A 26450-nucleotide genomic window follows, 5' to 3' on the forward strand; every position below is an offset into this window, starting at 1 on the left:
AGCACGTCTAGTCCCATTCAACACATGTTCGTTGGAACCATGACTCACCATGCTCAAAAATGGGTCAGGTTAACTAGTTTTCTAAGGCTTGTTAGAGCTCTCTTCAACCTGCTCATGGCTAGATCGATTAGTTTTGGGTCAAATAGGAATAACTAGAAGATTCCACCAACAGAAAACACCTACACCTAATAGCTTAAGCCGTTGTTCCCATTTCCTCGTTGACCCATCAGGCAAAAGGTACGTCGTTAAAGTGAGTACGCCCGACGGCTCCAAGCTCCGCCCAAATGAAGAGGGTTCAATCCAACCGCATTTTTAAACGTGGTTAAATTCTTGGAAAACTATCACTACCAAATTATAGGTTTAGTGGAACGAGTAATGGAAGGGTCGATGTAATTGAACATCGGAATCTTTAGAAGTGAACATAGTTTCATTCAATTATTTGCTTTGGCTGGTAGCTGTGCCTTTGACTTGGGTGTTTTTATTTACACTACACTACAAGCCCAGGAGAACAATATGCTTAGCATCCAATCCAAAAGACAGAAGTTTGACAACTATCCAATCCGCAAAGCAACCAAGAATCTCTGAATCTCCTATGCAAATGATTGATAGAAACACAAGCCTCCAAAGCAGTACACCATGACCGCAACCAAACTACTGATGAAACATGCGTCATGCTAAAGATGATCTTGTCTTTGAGGCTCAGTATGGATTGCAGTTCTCTCTCCTAAAGAATGCATTTCCTCGATTCCTGCTTAACTGGCTTAGCATCGGACCGTACAACTAAGCGGTGCTACTACGCCAAGGAGGAATCGGGACTAACAACTTTTTGACTTCTAAAGTGGTTGGAAAGGGAACCATCAAGCTGAAGTTCACCTCTGAGAAGGTGATTACACTGAAGAATGTTCTGCACATGTCATACATCCACAAGAACTTGGTTTCCAGATCTCTTTTGTCCGGCTCGGACCAACACCATCCTCTGCTTTATCGAGTTCGTATAATAACGAAGCAAATGCGAACATGCTTTCCCTGCCTTCACCTTTGTTTTAGAGCAATTCTACGACCAGGGCTCATCTCCCTAAACCAGAAGTCACTAATCTAGGCATATGGTCTTTGTTCATTCCAAAGAAGAAGATAGTGTTCGGTAACCAACAGTTCCCCCAGCGCCGGTTGGCTCTTTGTTTTCAATCGGTGGACCTCACTCAACTACAATTTTATGGGGTATAAAATTTGACGCAAAAGAGCCACACAACCCCACTTTATTCATTCCCTCTTCTTTCCCCCTTCAACTTTTTTTTCCCTCTTGCCCCCCCCCCCCCCTCCCTAAATTTATCATCTTTCCTCTTTTACCACTTTAACCCCAAAGAGGAAGCCCGTGCCGTAGGTATGCAAACTCCGGTACTATGGACAGTTCTTCACCCAATGAAGCTAATTAAAAAAGTAACATGTTTTATGGGGGAACAAACAATAGCAAACAAAGAAGAGAGGACAACATAGGAGCAAAATGCCCTTTTTGACAACCACATATCATCTTTGCTTGATCTAAAAACCAGATATCCAATTCAATTTTTCACTAAAAAATATTCTACCTCATTGTTGATGACACTGTAGGACTGTTGTATTCCCATTTAAGAATATTCTTGTCTTATATTCTCTCCAGAATAAGCTCGAACTTTTTCAATGAAAGAAGCTTATTTTCTTTTCTTTTTTTGATAAAGAAAGAAAATCATGGTTTCAAAAATCATCCAAGACTGAGATGACTCGCATGAGTCATCTTGGTATCGTTCATGAAACGAACAAGATGCCTAGGTCAAGTTCCCCCCTCCCCTTTGGTTCTTCTTCTTCCTAGTTCAGAAATAGAGGTGAAAACTTCCATCTCAAAATGTCAAAAACAAATTGAAATAGTTCATGAACGAGATGAGACAAAAATTCGAGAATGAAACCCCTTAAGAGAATTAAAGATGATAGGACTTTCAAGTGTGAATTGTAATATGTATGTTTGCATGTAGGCTACATATCTACTCATTTAAAGCTACATAATTAGATGTTTGTACTTCCAGAAATGGAAATTAATTCTGCTAACGATAATATGGGTTTTATGTTGCTTTCAAAACTTTCATTAATAGGGGTTTTAGTGGGTTGGTTTGGTCTCTTCCAAGTGGTAAGGATTGCTGGTGTTTAGATATAGATCTTTTCCTATATTAAAGAGCTCTATAAAACACTAATTTTTCATAATCAATAAAGATAAATCAGTACAAGACTTAGAAAACAACAAACGAAAATAGATCAACCGGATTAGCTATAGAAAATCCTAATATTCATTCTAAGGCTACAAACAACAGAATTAAAAACCCACCAAGAAAACTCTACCTGTTACCCGAAAAGCTTTTCCATAGTCTCCAATAATCAATAAAGAAAACCCAGATTAAACAACAATGAGGCTCGAATCAAATTAACAGATTTCAAACCTGAATCTGAACACACTAAATTTAACAAAAAAGGAACTAAACTAGAATAAATATATCAAGTCCTACAATTTTCAGATTCTAGGCTAAGCAACAGAAACACTCATGTATAGCCTAAGAACCTCTTCAGAATGCTCCAATAATCAATAAAGCAAAACCAGAAGCAAAAAAATATCCAACTAGAAAACATTCAGATGTTCAGTTCTGGGATTGTCTAATCAACATCATGACAGGATTTATCAGAGATAAATTACTCAATCTAAAATATAGGCAGTGAACTGCAAATCTAAAGAGAGATCAATCAAACAAACTACGGATAACACTTACAGTGTTGTTCGTGTCATGGTTGTGATCATAGTCAACTTTTCAAAAGGTATAATCAAACCATACCAATCATATAGCCAAATTCTAGGGGTTATAAGTAACCAAACACTCATCCATAACCTGAAAATCTTCCCACAATCCTCTAATAATTAACCTAGAAAACACTCATCTTCTTCGAATGATAGGTTCTAGACCTCCAAAAAGAGGAACATAAGACAATTGTCTTCATTGAGACATCTCTCACATTTAGGATATTTCAATTCAATACTTATTTGAAGGAATCCACAAATCATGGAGCAATCTCCTAATGACTAGGAAGTAAATCTTAAGGATAAGGAATACAACCAACTGAAGATAATGAGATTATACGATTGCTGGCACAGGTGACGATGTAAACGACTCAGAAATGAAAAATAACTGTGCAACACAACATGTTTCGCATGGTGAAGAAGCTTTTGTAACAAGTTGTATGATGCAAGTTCAGTGGAAGGAGCATTAATACCCATGGGGTGATGATAGTAACTATCAGCAATTGTGAAGGACCAAGTGAACGTAACCGTTGTGCACCAAAAACAGTACCAAAACTACTAACATTGAGGAGCAAATGATTTGTAAAGAAACGGTACCTTGAAGATCAATTTTCCACTGCAGAAGAGCCACCTTTAGTTTGTACCAAAGATAATCCGCCACCAAAACCCAAAATGCGTTGCATGATTCAATCTGACAACCTGAACGTAGAGCAATTTCTGGATCCAAAAAGTTATGGATGAACCTAGAATCAATGAGAACCGTCACCTTAGTTTTACAGAGTAACCCTTGGAGTTGCATAATCTCAGGTTTCAAGGAACCCTTCAAGTCATGGATGAAGATGGTTGGTTCGGTCTCAATAGTGTCTAGAGTGTTAGTTGGTTCAGCCTCAGTAATGTATGGAATGGTGCTCGACCGTCTCATTGTCTTGAAGATTTCATCACAGTTGAAGCAAAGGCCTTTGTTGTGCACCTCCGATGGTGTCAATCGATGAATTGGTGGCACTGTGGAACCAAAGTTGAAGAAGCGGCAATGGTGGTGTTGGGATTGGTGGTAGGAGATGCGAGTGGTGATCGGGTGGTATTCCCTTGTAAAGGAAGCTTGCATGCTGCCATTTTTTCCTCCTGAATGTGAGACAAACCTATAACTTTGGCTAAACTTGCTGGTTCGAAAAAAGGAACCTCGTGGCAAACATCATCCTTCAATCCGCTTATGAAGCACCCTCATAATTGTTCATCTGTCCAATCATGAGCCTGACAAACATGTCATTCATACTCATTTTGGTAATCCTTAACCGATCCTGTTTGACGAACTTTAGAGAAAGAGTCGTGGAAGTCTTTATAAATGGTTTGCTCAAATTGAGCCATTATGGCATCGCCAAAGGTATCCCCAGTGATGTTGTGATTTTTCTATTCATAACAATCCATCCACGGTGTGGCATCCCCTTTGAGATGGAAGGATGCAATCTCGACCTTGTGATCTTCTGGAGATTTTTTGGAAACTAAAAAAAATCATTCCACCCAAGAGATCCAATTGAGAGGATTTGAGCCATTGAACGAGAAAGCAACAGTGTGGACGTGTGTCCATGCGGTTTTGTAGAAGATACAGCTTTGGTCCCCATTTGCATCTGGTGAAATTCTCCATTATGACCATTTGAAACTCCTCTTGAATTTTAGCTATGGACGGTACTGTGCTGTTGAGCTCTTTAAACTTAAAGGCTGTTTAATCCTTGTGAACTTGAAAGTTGAACTTGACATTGTAGAGTTCTTGAGGAACTTGGGTTTTTCTTCTCTTTGTGGGAGAGAACTTTTGCGTGTAGGCTACCTTTCTACTTATTGCAAACAATTAAACTAGTAGAGATATTCATATTTCCAGGCGTGGGAATTTATTCTGCTATCAATAATATTGCTCTTTTCCAATAATAAAGAACTCTATAAAACATATTCTGTAACCATCCAACAATGAAAACAATTGGTACCTTTTTTTTTCAGAATCGATAAAGAAAAATCAGTAGAAGACTTTGAAGGCAACAAACAAAAATAAATAAACCAGATTAGTTATAGAAAGTGCTAATGGTCATTTTAAGGCTACATAACCCCAAAAGAAATAGATTATCTAAACAAAAGTTCTAAACTCTTACAGCCATCTTCTGAAGGTAAGGCAGAGCACATCTCTACAGCCATGGCATCTACCACCTGTCTCAATCTCCCTATTGAAGTCGAACATCTTTCCTCCAATTCCCTTAAACCACTCGGTAATCAGTTCCACTTTCTCCAGTTCTTAACTATTTGGAGGCCCAGCTACATAAATACATTTGAATTGAGTTTCTCATGAACTCTGCTTGATCAATTTAATTATTATAGAATGTTTTATTAGTTAAGATTCATCATATTAACGCACCATTAAAATATAAATAAACTCCCATAAGTGATTTTATAACAAAATCATTTCTAGTGTTTATTCATAGTTTTACGTTGTGGTAACATCACAGCCCTTAGTTAATTCGAACCAAATCATTAACTTAAGTGCAAGAATCAATCCTTTCTAGCACCGATTATTTTCAGCATTTTATGATTCTACTTGCTTTGAGCTATCGTTCATGGCCTCAACCTTGGAAAAAAAAAAAGTTTTCATGGTTCTCAAATTGAGAGATCCTCAATCCATCGAACCTGGTCTTAGGTAAATCTCAGAGGCAAATGAGATTTAGAGGTAAGGAGAAACAAACCTAATGTCCTTATTTCCCGTGAAAATCCAGCACACCATTAAACCTCAAAAATTACATTGGGTTTTTAAATTTTCTTCTTTTTCACCAATAATTTCCAAGCAAAAAAAAATCTAGAACTATTTTAGGTTGACTTAGGGTTAATACAAGGACGAAAGAACTTACGGAGAATATCCGATTATAGTGAAGAAAACATCTGAAATTCTTCGAAACCGATTGATGGCTGAGAATTCAATTCCGGGATTCCATCTCTCGGTTGTTCCAGAAGAAGCTCTGCCTCTGCTACAAGAGGAGAATTAAAAGTGGGAGAGAAATCGATCGATGGATGAGAATTCTAATTTAGGGTTTTCGTTCCGATAAAGGAAATAGAGATTTTGATCTCTCTCTCTTCGATAAAACAACTTCTGTTGTAGAGCGAGAATGAGTGCAACTAACTGACATGTAGGGTTTAAATAGTAGGTATAGGTGAGTGAGCGGGAACTCGAATTCAAAATTAAACAGGGTTCTCGTGATGACGCGTGGATTTATTCCACGTGGTTTTAGCCAGCTGTAAGATACGCCATGCCACAGCATATCACAGCACGACCCGTAACAGATTCCGACCGTTAACGATACGCGAATAATAAGTACAGCTGTCTAAGAATTGATAAGAAGTACAACTGTCTATGAATTAGGATATTTAGACATGCCCCTCGACCTTCTAATTAATATTTGAGATACCCCTTTGTTTTCAAACTTCGACATACTGCTTTAACTAGGTCTTCTCTAAGAGACTAACATAAAAATCCTTAATTACTCTTCCAAATTGTATCATCTTTCGATCTCTTAACCTCGACGGTATATTATTCTTAACCACATCTTAAGGTTGTTAACACAAGGATTTTGTCTGCGTCGGGGCAACTCGGACACTTACAATTTCTTTTAAAAATTGTGATCAAAATAGTAGTAGATTTTTTTTTTAATGGCACTAGTTCAAGAATAGTTCAAGAGACACGTCATCAAGATTGAATATCGTGTATCTCTAATTTATTTGTAAAACATAAATCATCATAATTATTACACCCCAATATCTGAAATTATTTATCACCCCCTAATTAAAAATTAAAACACATCATTCAAACATTACAAAAAAATAGTTCAAGAAATTACTTCAACATTACAAAGTATTATCATGCATCCAAACAACTTCATCAGTTGTTAAAATTAGAATTTGACTCACATAAAATCTTAAATCTAACAAATAGAGTTTTGAAAGAGAGAGTTTCTTTTGACACCCCAGCTTTTACTTATTATTAATTATTGATTTTTTTTTTTTTTTTAATTGGGTGCAATAAGTAAAAGTTGAAATGCCAATAACTGCAATCTAATTTATTTGCCCAGTTTATAAGAGTGAGAGAGAAAGGTCATCCATAGGACGTATTGGGTTCTTCAAACCGAATGAAAATGATTCTATGATCTACGGCTGAACGAACTCTCTCAAGTCTCAAGTTAAAAGTGTTTTTTTTTATGTGAAAAATAAAAAATTTAGAATGGCCCATGCAGGTCTCGAACCTGCGACCTTCGCGTTATTAGCACGACGCTCTAACCAACTGAGCTAATAGGCCAGTTGCTACTATCGCACTGCAATAATAATGGTGACCTAAAGATTCCAAATTCACCAACATTTCATTCAGCACTGGACGGTGCTAGAGCAAGCCCAAAGCCCGTTAAAAGTAAATATATGCCACAACTTTTATAAGAAAACAATCTCTCACAAAAAAAAGCGTTAGTGGGTGAAAAATAATACTAAACAGACAATTTTCTTCATCTAGGCTCAACTGTTGATAAAATGATTTAGAATGATTAGAGGATGAGTGTTGAGATAGATGAGTAAACATCAAAAAAAGACAAATTTATAATAACAATTTTGACCGGTTAAGATGCAACTGATTTAAATTCTGATATGGAACAATGCAATCTCGAAGAATTGATCAGGATTTGTAAATCTCCAAATTTGCTACTTCGAATTGAGATTGAACGACGAACATATGCATTTTAAAAGACATGGAAAGTTTAAGAAAACAATTGTTCTAATTTGAGATGCACCACTAGGGTTTAAAATGGGTCGGATTTTAGTCAAAATCCGATTGATCTAATTCTGAATTTAGCGGGTTTAGTTCCTTCAAATATATCCGAATTAAAAAATGGGTCAGACATAAGTTGATTTTCATTGACCTGACTCGGATCCGATTCGGATGTGGAACCATCCTTATATTCGCTTAGATCCGAATGATATATTATTATGTAAGTTATAATTTTATTTTTTTCAAACTATTTATCATCAACCAATAAGTATTGGACTAGTCAAGGCCTCTCTTCAAAAAGTGAGAAATTTTTGGTTCAAGTCACATTTTGGTCACACCTTTAACGATTTTCCTTGAAATAATTTTAAACGGTTTGAAATTATATATCCGACACAACCTACTTGAATCAATTAATTCAATCGGATTGGATGCAAATACTGGTTTAATGGAAACAAAAAAGATTTTGATCTAGATTCGGATAAAAAATCAGATATGGATACTCATATCTGACCTGAACCTGTTTTAAGCTCTACGAACCACACCATACCCCATGTCTGACCGAGCGCTTGCATATGCGTGTTATTGAGTTGATTCGATCGAACAAGGTTTACTGAATTTTCATGATGCAGGGTTTCGATTTCTTCTCTGTAATAGTCCCCCCAACAAGCTTTCTTTTCTCAGAATTCTTTGGTTTACAGAGAGCAGCAAGGATGCTTATTTGGGTCTCATTCATTGTGATTGCATGCATATATGCACTAACCCATTCATCTTTGATTGATTGAATCTCCATTGAATTGTTTAAATTCAAGATGCTCCATAATATTTTATAAAATAAGGTTGGATTAGAAGATGCTTACACATAAGATCAAGAGATTTTAATGGCAAACCAACTTTTACTTACCACACACCAATCCTTTTGCATGTAAAAAAGGTTGTTTACCCATAGTTTTGTGTGTTACAAGTAAAAGTTGGTGTGTTAATAGAAACACTCTATTTTTATTTATGTAATAAAAATTTGGATGTTCAACTCAATTTCATCATCCCAGGATACCCCCTTGTCTAGCTTATGAATGTGATCATCTTATAATATGAGTTGTCGTTGAAAGCATACTTTGTTAAATGTGTTATTGATAATTAGATAAAAAGAAGATGTATCTAAATGTATAGAAGAGCATAAAATAGCTCAATTCAGATATCCCACATGGGTTATGATCAATTTAAGTTAAGGACAAATTTGATGGATTTTATTTCAAAAATGATGAAATGCAATATATTTATAATGGACCAATAAACGAGTTCATTGTTAATTCTATAATTATCAAAGGACTCAATCATTAACCATGGTCTCTATTGGGCCATGAAATAGACTTAACGCAAACTCCATCATGGGGTGACATTGTTCAATGAGTTATAAGACATTTTAATGTCCCATAAATAAGTTGGATAATTTTTAACTAACAAGTGTTAGGTGCAGTGGCTAAGGTATCACTCCAAAAAAAGAGAGGTCTTGAGTTCAAATCCCCTCGTTAGCCGCCCACATAGGTTTTTCCCTTCTTACTTGATATGCATAGTTTGTGGGGGTAGTGCATGTACCCGAGATATTTGGGCAAGATATGGTGCTCAGCCCTACTAGTCGGGCCTATGGGTCAGGAACCACCCTCGATCGTCATAAAATAAAAGCAAAAGCAATTTTGGAGATTATATGAAATTAATGAAATCCCCTCCCCTACATACCTAATAAACCCCTACTTCTCTCTAATTTTAGTAAATGAGAAAATTGAAGGAAGGGATGAGTGAGAGTTTGAAGAGAAAAAGATTGAAAAATATTATACATTAACATAATTAAGGACAAGTATAAAACGATTAGTGAAAACAAATGGCGAGGAAACAACTGAGCTCCTAATTGCAACTGGTTTATATCAAAGATTGACTTTGAGTCTGCATTTATTTGTTCTAATAGTAGATGAAATAGTTGTTTTAATTAAGGATGAAGTAATTATCATATTAAAAATTAGATCACGTACCTTTGTGTATGTTTACTACAAATGAAATAGTATTAATCAATGAAATTAGAGAGAGTCAATGTTAAACTAGAATTATTGAGAAAGATGTTGGAGTCCAATGACTTTAAAATATAAGTAGAATTGAGAGCGAGAATGTGGAGTGCAAATTTCACTAACACCAAAAGGGGAGTGGGAATTAAAAATTGATAGTCTAGAAATGCCTTAAAGCGATATTATTCCTTAAATCGCAGCTCTTATATATAAGAATGGAGGGATTGAAGAAGATGTTGCTCATAAAATAAGAGTTAGATGACTAAAGTGAAACCACACTTCTTAAGTACTATGTGATCTACCATATGCCAATCAAATTAAAAGAATATTTATGACACGATAGTAAAAACCAACTTTGCAAAATTAAAAGTTGGATCATCAAGAAACATCATGTTAATAAATTAAGGGTAGAGTAGATGAGATGTTGATAAGGGCAAGTTGAAAGACCACGAAAGATAAAATTAGAAACAAACATATTTGAGATTATATATGTGTAGTTCTATATAATGCGATCTATAAGATTTATACCCTATATGAACCTACATTTTGTTATGATGCATACCATGGTTTTAAAACTCAGTTTCGCATCTCGTCTCGTCCATGCTAGATACCAAGTCATCTCGAACAAGTTTTTCGATACGTTTGAGATGTCTCGTTCAAAAAAATAAAAAATGAACATGGGGTTTAATATCTCATCCGAAAATTTGACTTGCCCATCCATCTCCTCCATGCCTGATATCGAGACAACTTGGGCAATACGTTTCAGTCTTGGACAAGTTTTGAAACCATGATGCACACACGTTGACGTCAACAAATCTTCTTACTATTTGGTAATGTTAACGTGGTCACTTTTAACCAATCAGTCGTTTCATACCAACTTTCTTTTTTTTATTGTTGACCAACTTTTACTTTAATTATTATCAACTCCGATGTCATCTCCCCAAAAAGGGTACCTAATACTTGAATCAAAAGCAAGAATGATTAGCTTTTAAATTAACCTAACTTTTTGTTTCCATAATTTACATTTGGAAACAAATTAGTGTGAATGTTAACTATACTAACTAGAAAGTAAAATCATTACAAGCTAAGTGCGGATTGATTGTTTATTGTTCATCGAATTATTGATGAAAATTGGTTTTTTGCATCGTTCAATGCCATTTTAGATGTATTTATTAATTCGTTAACAATAATGATGACCAGATGTTGTGATAGAGGGAGATCCAGGGAAATGTTTGCAATGATCATCACTTAATTAGATCACTTTTTATTTTGCTTGAAATTATTAGACCATACTAATAACAATTGACATGTAACTTCTAAACAGCTTCCACCAAAAGTTAGAAGAAAAAACAAAGGGTAAGTTACACTTTGACCCCTAACATTTTGACAATTGCACTTACCTCCCCTTTCACAAATCGTCTTAAAGTTTAGATGTTATTTTACTATTTTACCCTATCATTTTTAAAATTATAAAAAAGTAGCCATTTAAGCATTCACAAGTAAACCCATTTTTTCACCCCAAAAAAAAAATCGTTTACAAAAAAAATAATATATATATATATATTTAAAAGGGTAAAATGATCTTTATAAAATGTAAAATTCATTTTTAAATTGTTTGACTAACAACAAGTAGACAGAAGGGGTGTAAGTGAACCCGTTAGAAAACTACAGGGGAGGTATAAGTGCGAATGTCAAAACATTAAGGGATCAACATGGAATTATGCCAAACTATAGGGGGTAAAAGTGTAATTTACCCAAGAAAAAAAATGATGGGACATGATACCATCCTCATCATCATCGAAGCCTTGTCAAAAAAAAAAATTGGGATCGATTAAACAAATCTTATTTGTCTAATATAGGAGTATCGAGGCAAACTCCACATACTTGAATTTGAATTGTAGGATCTGACGCATTGACACCCTTAAAATTTATTTCCCATCGTAACTCAGGATAAAGAAGGAGGATTACGTTAGGTTGATAACTGATGTAAAAACTTTGTTATCACACTTATAATCCAAATTAGTTATAGATCATACTATTCAAGTTCAACTATATCTTTTATATGAATTATTCATATTGAGCATATTATCATACCCTTTTCAAATATAAAAGGATCAGCTTTCCATGTGCTTCTCTTTTTTAGAGTTACATCATTCCTTAAAGGGCATCCTCTTGCTTTTAGCCAAAATAATAATTTTTAAGGGAAAATAAATTTCCCAAGAAAATGGTAAAAAGAAATGAATTTTTTGGAAATTAATTGAATTCCAGTGTTTGATTCCATATAGGAAACTATCAAGAAGAGAGTAGGTTAGGTTTTTAGTTTTGGGGCGAGAGTAATTTGAGAAAATCATATTTCTAAAGAGTTGGGTCTTGGGTGAGAATATTTTTTCAGAGAAAGAGAAAATCACTTTCCCAAAGAAAATTATTTTTTTTTTGCTAAAATAAATGTACAATCATATAATGCAAATTTGCATTTTCCTCTGAACAACATTTTCCATCAATCTCAACCAGTCTCCTCCATTCCCCCACATGAAAATGATCCTAACGATGTAAACATGGAATCCAACGGTTGGAATATATCCTCAGAAGAAGTGTCCTCAAGATATGTATTATCCGTGTATGCTTAAATTTTGATCAATGGATTTCGTGTTTGCACGGTTGGGATCATTTGTTTTTTCCTAATGAAATCGATCCCTAGGAAATCCTTTCCATTCCAACCGTTGGATGGACAGTAGAAAAGTCCTTTTTGCTAATGGACTAGCCTAAGCCAAACTAATATGTGACTTCAAGATTACAATGCTTTATAATATTATCTTACGAGTCGTGTTGGAGTAACATTGAAATTGATATCGTTTGACACATTGGTTTGCACATAAATGCTTTTCATTCGTATCTCGATAAAAAGCATCTATGATTTTGTCCATGTCAGCAACGTGTGAAACGATGTCAATTTCAATGTTACTTTAGCATTTTCCTTATCTTAACCCATGCTTAAAATATGGGTTTTAGTACTTTATTTATTAACCAAAAAAATTGTACCCAATCTCTCTAAATACCATACAAAAGCTTCTTTTTTTCCTTAATTCTCAATCTACTTCTACTTCATTTTGTAATTAAAAATGAAGGGAATCTCGATTCGACTACTTGATCTTAAATATAATGTTTTTAATTTTACAAAATATTAAAATATTTCTATAATCATTTTAATTGTCTTAAATTATGGGAAATAACTTAATAATGCAGATAACAGATGGCAACATTCCTTAGAATTTGATGGTGTTGGTCATTTTAATTGCTTAAAAAATTAATGATAGTTTATACCATTAACCAAGGTTTAAAATCTCGTCTTGAGACGATGTTTCAATCAACAGAACAATTGAGACGGTCTTGACCAAACACTCTAAAATATTTCGAAATACTCGGAGACAATTCGAAAGATTCTATGTTTCAGTTATTTTTCGTTAGTTTTGTATTTTTTTATAATGTCAGCCAAAATCGAAATGTTTCATCGATTCATTTCGAAATATGGAACGAAACTTTGAATGAATTATATTATTTTATGAAATACTTAATATTATTTTTATTTTTATATAAATTTATCATTTAATTATTATTTAAATAGATGCCTTAGAAATCTGGAAACGATACTGCCTTCAAATGTAGTCGTCAATATTGTATTAATTAGGTGCATGGGCCAACTCCCTCAACCCCCACCTTTTCATCTGCACACACACCTACTCCTTAACCATCTCATTTTTTTTTTTCAAATTAGTTGTTAGCTATAATAGACTCCTCTAATTATACGATCGAACTACAATAAGGTCCATAAATACAAATAAAATAAATGTCATAATTTGCATTGGACCCATTCAATTAAACTAGTCAAACCATCACAACCATTAGTCATCATCACTAAGTATCCCAAGAAATGGTAAGAATCATCACAACCCTCATTCAATCCATCAAATTCGGACTTTAAAGTACTTTCTTGACTGAGGATCACTACTCATGATCAAATTAAATCTACATATCAGATTATCTATTATGTATGATCAATTTTCCATGCTTGAGATCACAACTGTTATGGTAGGACAAAGGGTTCCTTTGCACGAAAGCAATGCCCCCAAATCCTAACTTAACCAAATAATTTAATTGTATGTATGAAGCAACCTTAGGAGGACCTATTTTATCCAATAGATGCCTTAAAAGCCAAGATTTTAGCATTTTTATTCACACACACAAAAAAATATCCTACTTGGAAACCCTTATATAATATGATAAAGAAGAAAGCAAATTCAATCCAAATTCTCTTAAGAAACAGAAACAATGGAAGGAAGAAGTCTAACTTCAATCCTCCTCTTTTTCTTCTTCTTCTTCTTCCTCTTCATCTCAAGCTCCTCCAGCATGCCGAGCAAGAAAATCCGACACATCCAGCCTTGTAAGACCTTGGTGTTGTACTTCCATGACATAATTTACAATGGCAAGAACTCGAAGAATGCAACTTCGGCCATTATAGGAGCACCGGCGTGGGGAAACAAGACCATTTTAGCCGAAAATAACCATTTTGGTGACTTAGTTGTGTTCGATGACCCGATAACACTAGACAACAATCTACATTCGAAGCCTGTCGGTCGTGCACAAGGCTTATATGTCTATGATAAGAAAGAAATTTTCACGGCTTGGGTAGCTTTCTCATTTGTACTTAATACAACGGATTACAAAGGGACTATAAATTTCGCGGGAGCAGACCCGTTGATGAACAAGACTAGGGACATTTCGATTATTGGTGGTACGGGTGACTTCTTCATGAGTAGGGGAATCGCTACTCTGATGACCGACGCGTTTGAGGGAGAGGTGTATTTTAGGCTTCGGGTCGATATTAAGCTATATGAATGTTGGCCATAGGAGTGTTAGCATGGTTAAATTGTGGTTAATTTCGTTGCGGATTATGTTTTTTCTTGGATAAGAAAGTTGTTGGAGATAACCTTGTTCTTGCATAAGCAAGTTTATGATGGATTATCTTATCATTGAAAGTGTTTGTTGCACTGTTTTTATTTCCTTAAAGAAAATAGAAAATCATTCAATCATTGAAGCTTTCTCATTTTATTCCGGAAGAAAGCTGGGAATTGTTAATTATTTTTCTAGTATTTCCCAAAAATCCTATTTTTTTATAGAAAAAAAAAATATTTAAGGGCTTTTGTTTAGAAGTTGAAGGGCATTTAGATCATTTTCCATCAATTTATTAGAGAAGACCAAAGTCAGTGGGAAATATCTTCGGTTAAAAAAGATAGGTATCTCAAATATTCACCAAAATGTCTATATGACCCCTCCCACTCGTTCTTCTCTAATAGATTAATGTAAAATATTATCATTACCCTTGTCTTCAATTTGAAACCTTTTGATTTATTTTTTCAAAATTAATTTTTTTATTTATTTTTTATTTATGTCGGAGGTATCCAAACTTATGTTCGATTAGTGGGATCAGAAGAGTCAGAGGCTAGGCCAAGGCATGTGGATCACATCCCTTAGGCACATGCAACACCTGCACATCACACGCACCAGGTAAGTGAGGGTGTGCCTTCATGGGTGGCCCCAAGGAATTATTTGCTCATATTGGGTAGCGAACTCACAATCTATGGTCTTTCATCGCTTATTGGTTAGAAATTTCCGTTGAGCAATCATCTTCAATCTAAGATAAAAAAAAAAATTTATCCTGAATTTCAACCTTAAGATTAAATTATTTTAACCTTCAAACATAAAGTATAAGATGGCATTTTTTAAGTCGAAGATGATGAGATTTTTTTATAGAATATTTAAGATTTTTTGCAAGGAATTGAGGCAAGGATTAAAATGAGGAATTGAAGATAAGGTTAATTAAATTAAAATTAATTTACTATAGAGGTTGAAGAGCATAACAGTCACTGATTTTAGGTAGAAAAATTAAGGATTTTTTTATTGAAGGTTTAAAATTAAAAGAATCTTGTTGCTGATGTAAGGAATTGGATCAAATCCATGCCAGTTTAAGATCCATTCCCAAATTCACTATGATTCCTATAGGACGTGAATCTAATTGGATCTCACGACATAGATCCATATCCCATCTATATTGAATTTGGATCCCAGTTTAGGATCCAAATCTATTAATTATGGAATTAAATGAAGGGTGGTTTAGTAATATCATCTTTTTATTAATGATTTAATAATAAATTTTAATTTTAATTTCCTCAAAACTTAAATTAATAAATCAAAATTTCCCCCTTAAACATGGTTTTAAAACTCGTCCGAGACAGAGACGTATCCCCGAGTTAACTCGATATCGAAGTTGAACGAGATCAACTCATAAAATTACTTTTTTGATCGAGATTTAGGACTCATTTTCAATTTTTTTGATTTTTTAAATAAGACATCTCAAATGTATCAGAAAACTCATTTGAGACAACTCGATATTGGACTTCGACAAGACAAGACGTGAAACCAAGTTTTAAAACCATGCCCTTAAATGATATTTAAAATAAAAAAAAGTAATGTTGACTTTTGGTCAAGGGAAAAAACTAATCTTGCATTTTACAGGGTTAACCCAATATCATCAATTTCAAAAGAGGTATTACTAAATTACCCTTAAATGAATTAATCCAATGGGCCAACCCATCCGAATTATTATCATACCCCTTCGTGTTGGGTGTGGAATCTAGGTACCCGTACGAGTTTTCAAATTGATGACATATCTCTTGACAATAGTCTTTTGGGACAGACCAATTCAAAGTGACTAAAATACCTTCATTTTCAACCTCTTGTTGAAAACACTAAATCCCCATGGCCCATAGCCTTGATCCTCCATTCCTTCAACATCTTTGCAGTGTTGAAACCTTAGGTAAGATTTGGGAATACCCAAAAAGAAGTCAATGAGAAAAAATTAAATAAAATTTTTAGTTAAAGGATATTTTTTTTAAAAAAATTTTATGAATCAAAGTATTCAGACCTCTTAGAGCACCAAAGCAATCCTCAAAGCATTGGCAATCTCCTCCCCCACACGCTCTAAGGGGGGATTCGAACTCAAGATCTTTGCTTCTTGGGACATGGTCTTGGTCATCTCACCTACTCTTGAGATCCAGTTAAAGAGTTTACCAAGGTTGAAGATGATGAATCTTTTTTTGTTCTTTTTTCAAGGTGAGGTGCACTATGTGTTTTGAGGAAAAAAGAAAAGGGTTTCAATATAAATCCAAGTTTTTATTATGAAGGTTTGGGATAGAGAGAAAGAGAGAGGTGGCAAGAGGTTGAAGGTGGGGTCATTTCGGTCATTTTACCCTAGTCTTAGGTAAACAGTTGCATCAGTTTAAAAACCCAGGGGTACGTCAAATAAAAACCAAAACCCGAAGGGGCATATAAAATTACTTATCAACTAACGTTATCTTTTTAAAGCGGGAACTGAACTTTACTTCCTGAACGTAAGGTGCAGAAGAGGGAGAGAGGTGGAAACACACAGAGTTCAGAAACATGCGAACTCTAACGCTCTCTGAGAGCGTTTTTAGGGCTAATTTACAACCGTCATGTCCAAAACCACCAAACTCACTCAACTCTTCGTCTTTAATTTCTTTAAATTCTCACTTCCAGAAGCAGAAATCGAAGCATTTTAATCGAAATTCAACTCTCAAGTCGTCGAGGTAACCTCGATTTACCCTAATTCTTTCCAATTTATAAGATTTCGTAAATTTTTTCTTGAGTTTCGAAGGAAAATTTTAATTTGGTCATCCAAAAAGACTCTTTTTTTGGGAGTTTTATTGTGTGCCAAGTGTTCCAATTAATCTATATTTTTTCCATTCTGATGCAATTTTTTATTTAAAATATATATACATATAGAAAATTAGGATGGATTTCAGAAATTTTCAAATTTGATGTTTGTTTTGTTCAAATTGGACTATAAAATCCTACACATTTAAAACAAAAATGCCTTGAAATTTGATGTTTGTTTTGTGGAAAATGCTGAAATGACAAAAAGTATTTACTGCGATTCTCACAAGTCTGACGTGGGATGTGCACATAACCATAGATGTGTTTCCTCTAAACTTGGACTCTAAAATCTTACACATTTAAAACAAAAATGCTTTGAAACATGAGGAAGGAAAAAACCAGGACGACCTATGACCCTCAGCTTTTACCCAAATATTGGGATCGGCAACATGAATCAATTTTGGCAGTTTTATGCATGTTTGTGTGTGTGTGTGTGTGTCATGATATCAGGACTCAAACCTTTATCAACCAAGAAAGCTGGAACCCTGAGATTATGCATGTAGCTAACCCATTGAACTTCAGTTATATTGGTTAGTGAAAATTATATATATTGGGTTCCTGAAATTGCCAGCTTGCAAAGTTGGTTAAAGTATGCAAGTGTCAATACCACAACTTGGGTTCAAAACCCTGCTTCACCTACTACTTATTTACCGCTAACACAATTGTTTATCAATAATATATAATGGGTTCCTGGATAATTGTTTATTTACTACCTATTTATTAACTTTCCTAATTATCGGTGGTCGCAATATGGAAATCCATGTTTTAAGTTTCTTGATGAAAATAGAAAACATTGTGCAGGCATTCAAGGCAATGGTCTGAACATGCGAATGCTGACGAAGAGTGGATTGGGCCCTTGCCGCAAACGTTTAGCGCTAATGCTCATGACATTGTAACTCTATCCTCCAATACCGTAATACTTTTTATTAATCAAACTTTGCTATACATTTCAAACTAATCGAACTCAGCTTTACTTTTATTTTTTTATTTTTTTATTTTTTTATTTTTTTTCTTTTCCTTTTTTTCTTTTTCCAAACTTCAAAGTATGGACAAGATGTTGCATTAATTGCATGGGAATTCCTCTTAGCTATTGTTAGTAGTTTAATTTTATTTTTTTTAAATACTAAGGGGTTGTCTGTTTGTCATTTATGCACCATAGAAAGAAATCCTTTGAATGAAAAGGCTTTCAAAAAATATAAAAATTGTGGAGCAAATGGCAATCCATATTTACCTCTCTTTTTTCACAAAAAATAAATGCTTTTAAGGGTTGTTGCTTGTGCAAACTAATAGCCCACTCTGATTATTAGTGAACATAACATCTTGACTTCAGGAGCTCAGATTCCTCGATGGGGAGAGTTGCAAAATAGCCTTGAGATCTTTGCTCATTCGACATGATTCTGGTTCTATGGATACAAATCCCGTAGCTATCAGCTCAAGAAGTGAAGATTATGAGTCCACACCTTTCAAGAATGAAGATAGTGTCATCTCTGATAAATCATTCTACAGTTGGCTGAAGTTTTCAATGCTTTTTGGATTTCTCACACTTGAAGGCTCTCAGCAAGCGGTGGCTGGTTCAGAGTTCGCTAATGGGTTACAGTCCATTCCTTATTTAGGGGATCTCGGTGATATTAGCACAGGTTTTGCTTCAGTTAGGAAAACCTCCTTGTGACTTTTACTACCAATATTTTAGGTGCAAGTAAAACCTCATTATCAATGCATCTTTATCTTGAAGCTTTATTTGATCTTAAAGTGGCATTTCCTGGCATCTTTATCTTAAGTGATCCTTATTTCTTTCTAATATTTTCATAGAGTTGTTTCTCTTGGGATTTCATGTTGAAACTACATATATAGGTGAAGGTTCTAGTTAAAAGATAGTGATTGTAAACATCGAGTAACATATAATACAAAGGAACCATAGTGAGACCCTAATACCGATGAAAACATTTGCCTCTACAGATTCATTCCAAAATTAGTTTTTTATTTTTTATCGGTATTCCATTCCAATATTAGTTAAATTATCAATTCTTGCTGAATCATCCTAAATAAGTGAACTCAATAAAGAACATATTTACTTCATTCTCCATGGTCCATACTGTTTGGAAACCAAGATATTTCTGCCAAGACCTGATTGGGTTTCTTATTGATCTTGTTTGCCAAGATCTCATCTTCTTGGGCAAGTAGAGATCGTCAACAAAGTGAACTTTGTTTGTTGTCTTCTTGTTTTTGTGGTTTCCTTGATCTATGCTTTGTGCTTTACACCAACCTTTAGCCCATTAGAAACAGGATGTTCCATTCGATATCTTGGTTAAATTTTCCTTGTTAACTCTTTGGGTGTTAATCCTCGACTCATTATCTTTTCCAACCGATACCGGCAGTAACCTGTGATTTTTTTTATTTATTTATTTTGTAACATCCGCAGTTGTGTAGAAGTTTTCTTTTATATTAAATTGCTGAATATGGATGAAAATTAAGTTCAACCCTACAAAAGAAACTTACTGAATGTGGAAGGATTATCAAATTTTCTGATATTAAGCTTTCGGAAGGACAGATTTCAGATTTTTTAGGCTTGCTTTGGAATGGTTTCTCTCTACTCTCCAGCTCAATGGGGAATCTTATGTTTTATTGATTACCTGCTGATTACATTATGTTATATGTAACATGTGCCCCCCCCCCCCCCCCCCTCTCAATAGTCCACACACACACATGCACACACCACCACCACCACAAAAATAAAATAAACAAATTCATGTTTTAGCCAAATCACTATATAGAATCATTTATTGACTCCAGTCACTAACACCACCAGTGTAATTCTGTTGCAGGCCTTCTTGCTGATCTTTTTTTCTGAACTAGGGGACAAGACCTTTTTCATTGCGGTAAGGATGCGCCTATTTGTAGTTGAATGGCAAAACACAATCAACCCATTTCCTCTAATAGTTTTTGCACTGGTATCCATATGTGGGCATCTAAGTTTGCTATAAATCCATGAATAGATTATTGCTAATCCCTACTCATTTTAGTTTTTCTATGCCTTGAATAGGCACTTTTAGCAGCTAGGAATTCTGGAGCCATTGTTTTCATTGGTACTTTTGGCGCACTTGCGTAAGTTATATGTTTTGCATATTAAATGGATTGAATTTTCATTGGCACAAATCTTCTATGTATTTGTTTCTTTTTTGGACGGACCTATAGTGGGGTCCTGTATTAATTTAAAATAAATAGAGGTAGGAGAGGAGTGGAGACAGAGTAAAAAAGAGAGGAAAAAATACAAAAGAGTGAACCAGGTGCGTCTAGAACATAATATAATCCACCCTCAGGAGACCACCTTTTGCATTACTTTGAGATTATGCAGGTCTTAAAATAATGTAGATAAGAATTTTATATACTTCAAGTCAAAACATGGTTTAAAAGATGAGCAACATTAGAAATCTGGAAGCAGTTTGAACTTTCCTTGTGGCTTTCCAACTATTCCTTTCTACAAAAATTCTTGATTTTTTTAATAGATAAAAATGCTTGAATTCTTGGAAGCATGACAGCGGACAGTGTTATAGGATTTCATTGTGAGCTCATTATTGCATTGAATCTTGTTGTTTATTTCGTTGCAAATAATTTAATTTTCCATATTTGGTAATCACATCAATGAAACCTTAATTTCATAGTTGTGGACTAACTGTTACCTCATAAATGTCGTTGCATATCGTCAAGTGACTATGAATTTGGTACATAAATTATTTTAGTTGCTTCTCTTTCCATAAAGATTGAGAACTTCTGATCCTTCAAATCTTAAAGGGTATATTTATATCTTGCACAGGGCAATGACCATTGTATCAGTGTTTCTTGGCCGGACCTTCCATTATGTTGATGACATCCTTCCATTCAGGTACTTGCCTTTAGCTTCTAGTAACTCAGAAACTTGAAAAAAAGAGGATTTGATTAAGAGGAATCCTCCTTACATGCAATGTAAGGAGGATTTAATTGGATGTTGATAGCCATCTATAGAAATTGATCTAGTCTGGTCGTGATAATTTTTTTTAAATGTTCAAAAACAAATAATTGGATAGTTATGATCATTCAATCTCATCAATTTTTGGTGTAGAAGATTTCCTAGATGGATTCATTAAACACAGTGTTCCATTCACCTGGTTGTCCTCCATTTGTAGTGCTATGCTATTGATAGACAATTCTAGTGTCTACAATAAACGTTCCTTAGATTCCATCTTCCTTAAATATCTGTTGGTAGGGCACCTAGACCTCTTTCGAATACATTTTTCCAGGTTCATTAAGCATCGTTCTAAAAAAATAATTGATTTGCAGATTTGGTGAGACTGATTTGCCAATTGATGATATTGCAGCAGTTTGCCTCTTGGTAACTTTGACCATTCCCCCCTTGTTTGGTTATAAAAAAGTGAATTAAACAGGCATGGACTGCAGACATATCATTTATTATTTAATAGAGAAATAAAATATTATTATTTTGGTTATTATAGGTTTATTTTGGTGTGTCTACCTTGATTGAAGCCGCGTCTAGTGATGGTTTGAAAACAGAAGAAGAACAAAAGGAGGTGAATAATTTAAATATTTTTGTATGAGTTATTTGGACTTACACTTATATGCCAGTTCCAAATGTATTTGTCATGCATTTAGCGTCTTAAATGAAATGGCCTCCATTTACAAATGGTACTCTTCACTTTTCAACACCGGTAAATCTTAGGCCTGCTTATAACAATATTTTCATTTTTAATCAATAATTCTCTCTTATAAAGTGACTTAAGACAAAAATTCTTCATTATTTACAATAATAATGATGTGCAGGATTTCATTCCAGCAGAAGTCTTTGAATGCAAATCCATTTAAATTCGAAGTTGAATGTTAAGGCAATTTTTTATTAAACTCCCAATCATTTATTTTTTTTCTTATAATTTAAAATTTTAAATCTATTTAGGTTTAATAAATCAATACCTTCTTTCATTTTAATTGAGTTTAACAAAAACTATTCTTTCTCCATAATGCCATGGACATACAAGCCAATGTCTAAAACAAATTAATGTTTTTGTACTTCCATTCTCCAAAATTTAAAGTTGTAAAATTTATGTTTATCTTGTGAGTGCCCTAATATCTTTATATCAAAGAATCGTCATTGTTACAATGAGATAAAAGCAGTTGGGGATTAAGAGTCTACAAATCACTGTTGAATGCTTGGTAGAGTCTACAAATCACTCCTTTGATAACGCTGATATATTCTTTGATGATTACCATTTTAACTGCATTATGGTATACTCCAAGTGAATTAGTCGTAACGCAGTTGACATGTTTAATAACTTTAATCTCATTTCGTGTCTTCGGATCTGAATCAGGCTGAGCTAGCAGTTTCCGAGTTTTCAGGAAACGGTGCTGGTATACTGGCTGCTGCTAACACTGTGATAAGCACTTTCCTCCTGGTTTTTGTTGCTGAATGGGGTGACAAGTCTTTTTTCTCCACGATAGGTGAATCTCCAAGTATTCTCTTAGCCAACCCCAATTCTTTGGGATAAGGCTTTGATGATGGTGACAATGAATGGTAGCGACCATCTGATTATTCTCTAGATCATTTGCCATATTTTCCTGGCTGTCAAAAGAGATTTATTGGATCACAGAATAATAGGATCTGATTTTATTAAATTTTGAACTAAGAGATCTCATAAGTGGGATCCATTTAATACTTTATAGGCACTGACAGGTGGACAAATAATCCTATACTGAGACTTTTCTTTCCTTTTATGCAGCACTTGCTGCGGCTTCTTCACCTTTGGGAGTAATTGGAGGTGCAATGGCAGGTCATGCTGTTGCGACTTTGGTAACCTCTAAAATTTGCCACTTTTAGACCCTCATTCCTAACGATGGATCATTTAGTTGTTATGAACCGATGTTATTGATTCTTTTGTGCAGCTCGCTGTTTTGGGGGGTTCTTTATTAGGGACATTCTTGTCAGAAAAGGTGAGCTCTAACATTAGCCAAAGTAGATCATCCAAAACAAACAAAACAAAAAACTACCTAAATAAAGAATTCTACTTGGATGTTCAGAAGAACCTCCATTTTCCTCTAAGCATAATGTTTTGAGTCCGACTAGCCTTACTAAGTTAGTAAGGATTCCACCCTTACTAAGGGTCCTTGGGCTCAACTTATGACATCCAAAAACATGATCTGATGCTTCAGGGTTGTAGAGGACAAAATTCTATGAACTTTGAAAGAAAGAAAAAGAATCCAAAAAAGTTATTTTTCACTGTTGAATTTCAATTTTAGGTTTGGGAGTTATGTGGAAGTTCGGTAGCCGTCCATTTTAAAAACCTTGGATCAAGCTCAAAAGATTTTAATTTTTTTTTTTTTATTTATTTTTGGATCCGAGTTTTTCCATAAAATCTAGAAGGATGTAGTGTTGGATTTCCAAGGTGGTAATCCATTTGAGCAGAACAACCAAGGCCTAAAATCTTACTAAGAAAAATATTTTTCTAATTTTTTCAGTCTAAGCAAAATAGTAAAAAAAAAAAATCTGGTGTAGACTTTAGACATGGAACCCCAAGCCATTCCCAGGCATTTTCGACTTTTTTTTACTTTTAAAACTTCTTATAATGTGTGAAACCAAACATTTTTTGTTCCTTGTACAGGTTATTGCCTATGTAGGAGGGACGCTTTTTCTCGTCTTTGCCACGGTAACACTGATTGAGATAGTAAGTAGAGGTTAGAGATTATCGACATTTTTTTTTTCACAAGCATCATCTCTTCAATTATATAAATGCATTAGGCAAAATCTTTGCTCCCATCGCATAAATAGGCATGAAGAAGGATTTCCTCTGATTCAATCTCATGGATTTAGATGTTTCTTACTTTTATTAGTTATATGTATATTTCATTGTAATATAAGTTACACTATCAAGCTTGCTACCATAGTATATAGTATGCTGGAATTTCCATTAATTAGAAAATCAGAGCATAAATCACTGTATTACTCTTGCAACATTAACTTCTATCTTTCATGCTTCCTTTAGATCTGTTAAATAAATAAATTCGATTTTCACTTAATTTAGTTACTTTATAAATAGAGGTTACAAGCTGTTTCATCTTAATATACGACGACTATACATGTTGTACTTGCTTCAATAGATGCTATTAAGGACAAATGGAAACTAGATTATAATGAATCTATGCCATTCGGGATAACAAGTATGAACATCACACTGATAAGGTAGAAAAATAGTTCTGAGAAATGACGATAACAAACAAAATAAAATTCAAATAAAAAAGTACAGAGAACATGACCCATCATCGACGTTGTTCGGCAAGATTGCCTACATCCATGGGTGATGATGAGATCCTTTCACTACTTCCGTGAAAACCATGGCTACAATCTCACTTCTTAAGAAAAAGCTAAAATTCATCTAGAAACCCTAAAATGAGTTTGTTATGAATATATATAGATCGTACAAATTAAAGACGGAATTGTTCCTATTGAAAAAAGTTGCGAAATTGAGTAAAAAAAAAAGTCACCTCAAAAAATTTGGGTGGGACATGCTAATCATTTTTTATTGAAAATTCAAGTATCCAATGAATGGTTGCGATGGAAAGAGATTACTGGGGAAACTGATCCCTAGGAAACCTGTATTTCTCATCCCATCTCAACCGATTAACACAATATCTAAAGTTACATGTTGATTTGAATAATGAATCAGAGTTTCAGCTTTTGCCGATTCAATGAAGATCAATCCTCCAATGTTCAATAGGACTGAAGAAAAGAGGTAATAATGCCTTAATGTTCAATTAGATAATGAAGAATGGGAGACAGGCATATTTTCTGCTTCAATGTACTTAACTATGAAGTGGTGCTAAGGAGCCCCAATGGTGCAAGTTGACATGAGTATAGGTAGAAAGAATAAATTTGAATGTGTTCTTATACAGAATATATACCTCAGATAGAATTAAATGGCCAAATATACTACATATAACCAAATATAAATATTTGGTGCAAGAACGTTGTGGTCGATGATGACACTGATGTTTGGTTGGCTCATCAATCTATCCTCGTAGCCAGTCTTACAAAAAGCTTTTGGTGACTCTCTTCTATGCCCCAGCCCGTCATTTATCCTATCAGCTTGAAGCCAAACTACTTGTCCCATATCAATGCAAAAGCTTGCACTACCTTGGGATACCCACAAACTACTTGAGATGCTTACAAATTACTTAAAACACAACTTCTCTGACACCCAAGTCAGATTGAGTATAAAATGATGCAGAGTAACAATGTATAGGAGAAAGAACATACATTTTGATGTCTCTGCCCATGTATTTACAGAGATAAACCCTAAGTCCTTAGATCCTCTTGTCAATTCAACTTTCCCTTTTAATAAGTGGAACTAAGGTGGTGTGTGTCGGCCTGCTTATTTAATGAAAGCAAATCCAATTCTATCATTGGGTTTGAGACAAGTATAAAAATCGAGACAAAATCAAAATTGGAAATTTTTCTATTGCTATAATAAATAATCAGATTACTTTAAATAATAGAGATTTATGCATTGAAAAGAAAATCTAAGCCTCGGCCTCATAAGAATCAGAGTATAGATGAGATTCTTTTTTTTTTAAAATGAAAAAAACAACTTTTTAAGCTTGATGAAGGCTTTGAAATTGGACGATCCTCCAATTTTCTAACGAATGAGATTTTGAGTATATGGGATGTGGTGCTCTATCAACCATATGTCACTATAGACAACTTCTATCAGAGGATCCGCATCCGCTCCCTATTGGAAAATATCTAAAATGTCATTTTTTAAGTTTTAAATAAACTTATAAAGGATGATATAGACATGCCCCCCATGCTCTATTGAATATTGGAGATACCACCCTTTATTTTGAAATTAATGACATGCATCCCTTGACTAGTTGACCTCAGTCTTTTATATAGATTAAGGAAAAAAGATTCAAATGCCCTCATCTTCAACCTCAAGCCAAAAACTCATATATTTCTTTAAAAAACAGTCATCTT

At 34.4% G+C, this 26450-nt stretch overlaps 2 protein-coding genes and 1 non-coding gene across 5 annotated transcripts; 2 read left to right on the plus strand and 1 right to left on the minus strand.

Moving 5' to 3' along the window:
• Positions 1-7065: 7065 nt before the first annotated feature.
• Positions 7066-7139, minus strand: TRNAI-AAU (transfer RNA isoleucine (anticodon AAU)). The gene has a single exon. It is a non-coding gene; the product is annotated as a tRNA-Ile (tRNA).
• Positions 7140-13937: 6798 nt separating this feature from the next.
• LOC147407979 (dirigent protein-like) lies at positions 13938-14687 on the plus strand. The gene has a single exon (XM_086432875.1). It carries the CDS (start codon positions 13979-13981, stop codon positions 14555-14557), a length of 579 nt encoding a protein of 192 aa, XP_086289001.1. The 5' UTR covers positions 13938-13978; the 3' UTR covers positions 14558-14687.
• Positions 14688-17073: 2386 nt separating this feature from the next.
• On the plus strand, positions 17074-24461 carry LOC147407980 (GDT1-like protein 1, chloroplastic). Of its 3 annotated transcripts, none has more exons than XM_086436790.1 (12): positions 17079-17313; positions 18242-18332; positions 18771-19088; positions 20263-20316; positions 20481-20542; positions 21252-21320; positions 21755-21806; positions 21928-22002; positions 22795-22924; positions 23203-23273; positions 23366-23413; positions 24082-24461. In XM_086436790.1, the coding sequence occupies exons 1-12, from the start codon at positions 17147-17149 to the stop codon at positions 24157-24159; spliced, it is 1215 nt and encodes a 404-aa protein (XP_086292916.1). In that variant the 5' UTR covers positions 17079-17146; the 3' UTR covers positions 24160-24461. The 3 variants fall into 3 exon arrangements, 2 of the variants coding, with proteins under 2 accessions (XP_086292916.1, XP_086292915.1); XM_086436789.1 differs by having other exon boundaries at positions 17080-17313; positions 18242-18353; XR_015176940.1 differs by lacking the exon at positions 24082-24461 and having other exon boundaries at positions 17074-17313; positions 18242-18353; positions 22795-22997.
• Positions 24462-26450: the final 1989 nt, after the last annotated feature.

The sequence above is a fragment of the Akebia trifoliata genome, chromosome 3 (assembly GCF_017979445.1).
Source record: "Akebia trifoliata isolate Shusen 1 chromosome 3, ASM1797944v1, whole genome shotgun sequence".
Taxonomy (NCBI): Eukaryota; Viridiplantae; Streptophyta; class Magnoliopsida; order Ranunculales; family Lardizabalaceae; genus Akebia; species Akebia trifoliata.

Bases quoted from the DNA above. Each gene is read 5' to 3' on its own strand.
- LOC147407979 (XM_086432875.1), top strand. From the start codon at position 13,979: ATGGAAGGAAGAAGTCTAACTTCAATCCTCCTCTTTTTCTTCTTCTTC.
- LOC147407980 (XM_086436789.1), top strand. From the start codon at position 17,147: ATGCGAACTCTAACGCTCTCTGAGAGCGTTTTTAGGGCTAATTTACAA. The intron at 17,314-18,241 runs GTAACCTCGATT...AACATTGTGCAG, and splicing joins TCAACTCTCAAGTCGTCGAG to GCATTCAAGGCAATGGTCTG. The intron at 23,414-24,081 runs GTGAGCTCTAAC...TTCCTTGTACAG, and splicing joins GGACATTCTTGTCAGAAAAG to GTTATTGCCTATGTAGGAGG.